This window comes from Fulmarus glacialis, unplaced genomic scaffold (assembly GCF_000690835.1).
Source record: "Fulmarus glacialis isolate BGI_N327 unplaced genomic scaffold, ASM69083v1 scaffold28599, whole genome shotgun sequence".
Lineage (NCBI taxonomy): Eukaryota > Metazoa > Chordata > Aves > Procellariiformes > Procellariidae > Fulmarus > Fulmarus glacialis.
The window spans coordinates 2,347-11,279 of record NW_009231811.1 but is presented as its reverse complement, the minus strand read 5'-3'; the positions used below and the strand labels follow the sequence as shown (position 1 = coordinate 11,279).

The 8,933-nt window shown below is 39.8% G+C and overlaps 1 protein-coding gene across 1 annotated transcript; it reads right to left on the bottom strand.

Annotated features, from left to right (window-relative positions):
- Positions 1–6,986: 6,986 nt before the first annotated feature.
- Positions 6,987–7,979, bottom strand: RDH14 (retinol dehydrogenase 14 (all-trans/9-cis/11-cis)). The gene has a single exon (XM_009584699.1). The coding sequence runs from the start codon at positions 7,977–7,979 to the stop codon at positions 7,284–7,286; it is 696 nt and encodes a 231-aa protein (XP_009582994.1). The 3' UTR covers positions 6,987–7,283.
- Between the last annotated feature and the right edge of the window lie 954 nt (positions 7,980–8,933).

Here is an 8,933-nt window from a genome sequence, read left to right as displayed (position 1 = left end):
GAATACAAGTTTCATGAGGTCAGGAAGGGACCTTACAGGAGCAAACACAGCTATCATCAGGCAAGGATACCAATCTAGGGATGGATGCCCAATGCTCTGGTCCCAGCTTTGAAGCTACATGTAAGTGTTGAATTCAATGGGCTAAAGCCCAAGTAGAACTGGAGTGAGTAAAACCATGAAAAGAATGAAAAGGAAACATCAAGCTCAGTCCGGGTAAGGAAAATGCTTAATAAAGGTAAAGGTATGATGAATTTGGCATACCCCTTTCCTTAATACTGTTCTAATTTTAAACAGTCTATTGTACTGTGCTGTTGATAGCTTTGTGTGAGCCATGTAAGGTTCAGCCAACTCAGCTGCATGATCAGTAAAGAGACAATGCTACCACACGCAGGGTTATTTGGATTAGTGAATACCATACGCAAGTAAATCATCTGCCAGATGGCATCGGAAGAAAGCTGCAACTCTCTCACTTTCATTTCCACAGCAGCAAACAATGTTCCATGTTTAAAATAAACTCTTCCAGATGAGTAAAAGATAAACTTTGTGGTGCTTTTTCTGGGTCTTCTCTTTGACTTCAGTTTTTTTCTTAAAAAAAGCCAACACCAAAGCAGAAAAAAACCTCACCTACTCTGATTGGTTACATTAATGAAAAATCCCAGTTTAGACCACCACAGTACAAAGCTGTCTCTCTAGGCAGCATCAAAATTCCATGCTATTTACCAAACAAAAGGCAAAAATGAAATACAATATTTTCAGTCATCAACTTCTGTCAACAGAACCCTTAAAAATGAACACCTACCACATTAAGCCATTTCCTGTCATTTTATGGGTTTTCCACAGTGAAAAACTGTGCCACTTTGTTGAAACACGGCTATTTTCACATTTTCTGCAGTTTTAACCCTTTTTTTTAAAAAATAGCAAGTATCTAGAATTAAACAGACACAAAATAACTGTCATCAAAGCTTTTTAATTATTCCTTTTGAGTTTTCAGGTTGCTTCTCTTACATCTACAGATGACAACTCATTATCTCTTATTCTATTCTACTGTCCCAGGACCCCAATGTTACTACAATTAGTTCATAATATCATCTGGCTACTATATAAAATGAGAAATTATGATTTCTGAAATTTTCCATTTACAGCAAAATTTTATGGACGAATACCTCCATAAAGCAGACTTTTACATTTTTCAGTATCTGCAGAGATGTGTCTAAGACACATTTAGGCCTCTGAAGATTTGCAGGAGGGTAGACTGAATATAAGGAAAATGATGCTCTGGTCTCTTCCTCCTGCCAAGTATTTTCAAAGCCAGATGAATTGTCAAGCAACTAGAACTACCAGTGACTTCAACTGGACCTGTAGGATTTCTGCCCTTCAGAAGAGCAAATGAAGCATTTTTCAACCTGCTGTTTTACCCATGGGCTACACATACACTGCTGTATAGACAGACTTCGGGGCAGGTTGTAGTCTAAAATACCTATCCATATACACTGGAGAAGGTGTTCCTGCCTGTGAATGAGTATACAAAAGGATATCAAACCTACTTGCTGAAATGCATGTAGGTTCTGGGTCTCCAGGCGTGCCTTTCTGCAGATGCTGTTCGTGACCCCTTTCTTGAAATATCTGGAAAGACCCTGACATTGCTTGTCTCGAAGGCAGGAGGGATTTGGAGAGTGGATGGTCATGCAGTGACTTAGGAGGGGCCCAGGACACTGACCTACTGTTGGGGAAGGTTGCAACAGGGCTTAGATAAACTGAAATAACATCACTCATCACCAGTCTGCAAAACTGACAAACATCCCAACAACTGCAGAGATGGGCTGACATTTTTTGGGGGGGAAAACCACACACATTTCTGGAGAATGTTGCAGGATATTGAATATATACACACCACCACCATCACCCTTAATTTGTGAAGTATTTTTTTTAAAAATGCCACACATACACAGAAGAGCATAAAGCCTCATTCATCAAGCTTGAAAGAATCATCATCCAACTGACTTAAGAGTCCTACTGCCCAAATCTAAAGCCAGGAGATCAGGATCAGCAAAAATATTTAGGTGTCTGACTCTCAATGCTTTTAGTGGGACCAGGATTTCAGACTGCTTGCTTTGGCCATGAAGCAGACGGTAAGAAATGCTCACTGCCTTGCTAAACTGAATATTCTAGATTTCAAGCATGTGACGCTCTCCTGAATCTTTCCTGGTAAATAAGCTATCGATTCCTTCCCTATCGAGATTAATTAAGTTTCTTTCACATTACCTGAAAAGAAGTGATCATTCTTAAATGTGGAAAGAAAGGGCTATCAACCTTGTTGTCAGTGGTCAGTGTGCCAGCCTTCAGCCAAAAAAGCAATTAGGAAAGCACTCCTTTCTCCATGTTACATAGGACATTTGGAATCAATTAAATATTGAAATTAATTTCTCTGATCTGAGTCCAGTTACGACAGGTGTGAGGCTGCTAGTGGTAGCTAAAGCGGTAAGTAAAAAGTCTAGAGGGAGGTCGTCATTTTCTGTTATGAGAAATAGCAGCACCATTCTGGGACAGATCAAAAATAATAATTCAACTGTGGAGGCCTCCTGGATCGTTTTGCAAGTCAATTACCCTCTAGGTGATTAGTTTGGAAAAAGTTATGTGAAAAAGGGAACAGACCTCCCATTTTTAAATTATTTGTATGACTCTTGCAAGTTGTTTATTTTCTTTATAGCCTTAGGTGGAACGAAATTAAGTGTGCTTGAAGTGGGAATTATCCACATTTTTCAGCAAAAACATAATCACACGGCACATTCACAGGACTCAGGCTTTGAAGCCTGTGAAGCATTCACTTAGTAGGAAGCTTAGGTAAACCAGGCAACCGCTGAAGAAAGAGAGGAGAGTTTAAATATTTCTGGTTTTATTGCATCATGGAAAAACTGATCATTTATCTCATTAAAATGGAGAATTTTTACTGGAGAACCCCTGCTGGGTTTATAAGCTTGCCTGCTGCGTTGACTGTAGTAACTGAAAGAGCAGCGTTGTCCCTTTGCCTGGGGATAGATGTTGGCCTTTGTGGCAAGGTAAGAAAGGTAAATTGGTGACAGATCCAGAGTATTTTTTCTGAAAAATGTACATAAATCTCCCTTGACTTAAACAGTTGTGGTATGTAAAATAAATACATGCAACTGCAATTTAGTTCACTTGCAGAAACCTCAGCTATAATAGCTATGTGTGTGCAGGGAGGACTGGCTTATAGCTAGGGCCTGGGACTGAGAATCAAAAGAAAGAAAGAAATTAACAAAAAAGGAAATTATTTCTTTCTTAAACTCTTGGTCTATCCATGAAGGAAGTTGGTTACAGGGGCACTTCCAAAAGCATGATAGCCAAAGACGAATAAATTATGCTGAAGCAGTTAAAATATGTTCTCCTTAAGACACTTGAAGCCTGCTTCTCTCGACCGTTACAGGAAGACGTTTCCTCCCCTCGGCTGCGCCTGTGCGCTCTCCCAGAAAGCAGACAGTGGGTATGGCTACCGGGCTGCGACTTGCAGCAACTAAGCTCAACACTGAGCTCAAGCCCAACAGATCTGCCCCCAAGGCCAGTGTCTCATCACGTACCAAGCCGGCGCGGGCAGCGGGTGATGCTCTCATGCTGACAAACCACTCTCCTCTCTCCTCCATCCCTGGGTAAATCCTCGACAGCTCTTCCTGTCTGTCTTTTAAAATAAGGGATTAAATTGCAACTGCACACGCATCTGCACACACACGTTCTCACACTCTAATTTTAAAATAACCCTTTTAGAGTACAGTTAGCAATGTTGCCATAAAAAAAATTGATCATTGAGAAATGGGGCCACTTGGAAGCATTTCTATTCACTGCTGAGACTGGCCTCAGAGTGGAAAGTTTGCAAATAGTCAAATTTAATCGCTGCTGTGGCCCTCCACATCTCAGCTATGGCAGCGAAGAGGCATTTCTCCTGTGAGAAGCAGAAGGGCAGGGGCCATGTTCTTGGGAGTCGCTGTGCCCTGTACACATCCCAGCCAGTCTCCAAATCCCCAGGGCACAGGTACGGAACGCTGGTCTGACACTGCTGGTGGACCAAAAATCAAACGCTGAAATTCTAACAATTTATGTAAGGTAACTGAAGGAATGTTTTGGCTTTTGAAAGTGTTGCTTTGTAAAATTTATGTTTATCACATACCTCAACAAAATCTTAACCTCAGCTGTGGCTTCTTTGCATATCTGTAATGTACTTGTAGCAACGTGATCAGCCTCTGTACCTGCCCATGAAAGCTGCATTTCCATGGGCTTTACATGCTATCCCTGGTCACTGTCGGCCTCTTTCACCCCTTACTTTTTCCTTTTACAAGTTTAATTCTTCATGGGAAGTAAGTTTAATTTGAGGGTGGCAGTGTTCTTATGGTGGTGATGGTGGACGGAGGCATCTGGAATGCGTCCCTTTTTTGGCTGCACGCTCTCAATATAAATGGTTTATAGAATAGTAACATACAGAGCTTGCCACGTCTTTCTGGAGGCACTGTAACACTGGGGTGAAATGTGAAGGTGCTGATCTCCTCTTGGAGCATCCTCTACCAACTCCAAGAGGAGACATTCAGCAGACAATCCTCAAATCATACACATATATCTGAGCTTACTAAGGTCCTGTACAGTAGAGTAGATACACTTCCTTAGCCAAAATGCTTGCTTCTAACCTAGATTTGGGTCAGCATTACTGCTTGTTGAAATAAGGGCTCTTCTTTGGTTTTACACTTGTATTTTGCTAGATCTGTTAACGTATGAGGTCTCCAGTTCCTAGATGCTACTAGAATAACAAAGGCATCAGTAAAGAAACATTAACAGCAATCTCAAGAGAGTAATCAAAGCTTTCTGGTCCACAGAGGCTAAATTACATTCAGCCTCAGATGTTCAAAAAAGCTTATCTTTTGGTAAGTTCTTAACACTCCATCCTTTCAAATTGTTTTCAGGCAATATTCAGGCACATAATATTCCATTAAGAGTATCATGTGATCACTCTCCTACTCTGGAATGAGGGTTGTAATTTACTTATGATTGCAGGAATGTAATCCCTTTCTGACAATGGCTCTTATTTCTGCAGTGTTTCAGAAGAAAATAAAAACAAGCACCTGGGAGATGTATGAAGCATTACATGTTACACAGCTATACTACATGACTGGTACTTACTATCCGGCATCTCTTATTTCAGTGTAAATCCGCCTTCGCTATTTTGAAGGCTAGTGCACATCCTATGTTGGTCATTCAGTCTGAAAAACTATATATTCCTCTGCTCTTCAGACAGTTTCAGAGCAGTTCTTTACTACAGTTTTTTCAGCTTAGCCATCTTCTCCGTTCTCCACCTTTCCATCCAAGACTTTCTTTGCAAGAGGTATACACGTGTTTCAGCAGTGAAGCAATACGCTAGTGTTCCTTTAGTATTGCTACAGTAGTATTGAAAACACAAACACGAGTTTGGCTCAGCTTCTCTGTATCTCTTTACAGAGAAGTTCATGTTAATGAACTTTTAATTCTTTAGCTAGCTGTTTAATGGTGCTGCGTGCAGCTCTTTACAAGTATTTAGAATGAAAATGTGAAATGCAACACTGAGGATCAAAGCAGAATCTTCCCTAAGCGTGTTACACACCTCCCTCTGACATTAGTTGGAGAGCTTTGTTCAACGCTCAGAGTATGCCTTGACAACACGCCCGTCTCTACACCTTGCCTTACACTGAGCATGCAAAGCTCGACATGTTACAAGATCTTAAAAACCTACTCCGTTTCGTAGCTTGCCTTCTGATTTTCTGGAATGCCACCTTCCGTCCCCACCCAAGTCACTCGCCCCGAGCACAATCTTGCTGGTGAAGGGCAAGGATAGATCAGGTCTCTGCAAAGTTAAAACATGCTGAGAATCTGCGTAAACAACCAGAAGAAGAATCCCAAAAATTTGGTTGGTTGCTACCTGAAGTGCAGAACTGATATGTATTTATAAGTAGGTAATAAGGATCTACTGAATACATCATTATTGATACTCTATCCCTTGAGTAGTATTTATTAAGATAGATCACTCTAAATCATTCTTCCATATTTAGTCTATATATCTTAACTGCTAGAAAATTTTATTAACGTAGAGCAAAACAATTAATCATAAATGTCAACATGAAGCTGTAAGTCATACGAATTAAAGAAGAATAAATCAGTACAGCTTCACGTAATATCCATATATTTATTTGGAGCCCATTTTATTTCTACCAACCCTACATGACAGGCTCCCTAAACCGATGCAGGTGAATCTTCTGCTTTGAAACAGGCTACTGTGTCAAGATTGCTGGTTTCTGATGTTATCTTCCGCAGTGAAAGAATGAATGCTAAGTCTTTTTTTAAAAGATTTTTATTAAAGAATATTCAGTAAGCTGTATTAGACTTATCTAATCTCATTACTGAGTTAAAGTGCCATCAGTCAAGCCACACACACACAGAAAAGCATATTCTCTTCAGTCTAATCTGGGTGAGGTCGTGTGAACTTTGTATGCACACAATTCGTGACATGCAAAGCCCTATCAAGACCACAATGCGTTTGTCAACTACATTTTTAATGAAACCCAAGGTATCTGCATATCAAGAAACAGCAAGTTCAGCACACATGAAAATAAAAATACAGCTTGCACAACCAAGTGTATATATTCATCGAATAGCAGCGACATCACTAAAAAAAGTTGACTTTGTGCTTCACAGCTAAACTGTATACGGCTCAACAGTTTGTTCACTGAACCATGGGGCTAACAAGAAGTCTTTGAACGGCACTCAGAAGCCTAAATGATTACAGTGTAAGATATCAGTAAAACTGTTTATTCCATTTTTCATTGTGATGGCTCAAAAAAGACAACAATCCTATTATTATTATTATCATCCATTTTCAAAACCTTTTTACAGGAGAAGCATTTCACCATCAGCACCCTGCACTGTCCAGCCCAACTACAAGTAGTGGAACATGACAAATATGCACATATATTGCAAAACACAGTTTTGTTTCCTTTTTATTTGTAAAACATGAGTTTCCAAGCAGATTTAACCAGTCACACCCTCAAACTCTATTTTAGACTTTTTTTGAATGCCTATGTCTATTAAATATTGTCCTTTATTTCAAAACAGAATTCCAGCATAAATCACTCCTCTATTTAATACTTATTGAGCAAAGTAATCTGTATTCCCACAGCATTTAAAGTGAGACTTCCACTGTTGCAAATATGTATTGCATAGTTATCTGCATTCTTTTAGCAGATATGCCCTGGCACTTATTTCAATAAACCAACCATCACTTCACTGATATCCCACAACTTTCTTGCAACCAAGTCATCCACGGCTTTGGGCAGAAGTTCCTCCTCTTTGCAGTCCCCAAAATATTTTCCCGACACGCCTTCGACATCAGGAGAAGAGGCCAAATAAATAGAAGTCTGGGCTCCTTCCAGAGGTGTTTTGAAGAAAGCCCATGACACCAAGTTGAACAGGGGTTTTGCCAGCAAAGGAATATTCACGTATCTGCCTAGATTTGTTCTGACAATCCCAGGATGAAGTGAATTGACGGTGACTCCTGTCCCTTCTAACCGACGGGCTAGCTCCCTTGCAAATAGTATGTTAGCCAGTTTACTTCGACTGTAACAAAAACTTTTATTGTAACTTATTTCACTGTTCAAGTCTTCAAAGTTGATCTCTCCATATTTGTAAAGCTTTGAGGATACTACCACAATCCTGCTTGGAGCAGAATTTTTGAGGAGGCCCAGAAGAAGGTTGGTGAGCAAGAAGTGACCCAAGTGGTTTACACCAAATTGCATCTCAAAACCATCCTCTGTCTTCATGTATGGACACTGGAATACCCCTGCATTATTTATCAGAACATCCAGCCTTGGCTCTTCCTTTAAATAGGAAAGAAAAAAATCACTCAGTTTTATAATTGTCATACAAAACATACTATTATGCTTAATATTTCTCATTGGCCATTGTTAGAAAGAAATAATTTCATTCCTAGTTTTCTGAATTGTAATTTCCTGATACTCTCTTAAAACACCGCTGAAAAAAAACCCTAAGCTGAACTACCACTAAACTGAGCACTTGACCCCAGTAGGATGCAGGTACACGAGAGCAGGTCTGTATCTACTTCTAATGCATGCAGAGAATACAATCAACTGCTTCTCCAGGAGCAGCTTTTTCTATAGCAATTCAGTGATAATTTACCTTTGTGATGCGTTTTGTTTTCCTCTAAAAAGTAACCTGTTTATTGCACTGCAAAAGCAGACACAATTTATGGCAAACCTCAGCCATAGGCAAGGGGCCTACTGTGCAAAAGACGTGCAAATATGGAATGAAAAGCGTTAGCTCAAGGAACTAACCTCAGGGTTGAAGAGAAACCATTACATTGTAGACCCATCATCTCACTGGGGTGATGTCATGAAAAACTTTGCAAAACAGTGTTCTCATGATTTTAAATACTATCTTATTTTAAAATCACTGCACATCATTGTGCTGCCTGGTGAGAACTATGGAGCAAAACTCATCATAGAAAAGTATCATTCATGGATCCTAAACTGAGCAGGTTTCATACAACAATTTGAGTCTAATAGGTCTACTCAAGAGCTAAGGTGTGCCTATGGGACTGAGGCTTGAAATATTTGTGACATGCTCAGCACACGCTATTTGATGGATCAGTATTCTGGTTCAGGTCGGTAAAAAACAGACTCAAGGAGATACGTTACACCCTATACAATCAGGAAACATAAGTAATTGACAGACAGGGTGGTATGGATAATTTAAATATATGTATAATAGATCATGCACTTCATGCTCCAGCATCCACTCAAAAATTAAGAGCTCTCCAATTTACCCAAAACAGTAACTTTTTCAAAAAATACAGATTAAAATAAGCTGCCTAAATAAGCTCCGAATTCAAC

Excerpts from the sequence above, each read along its gene's own strand:
- RDH14 (XM_009584699.1), bottom strand. The coding sequence starts at position 7,979 with ATGAGAAATATTAAGCATAATAGTATGTTTTGTATGACAATTATAAAA.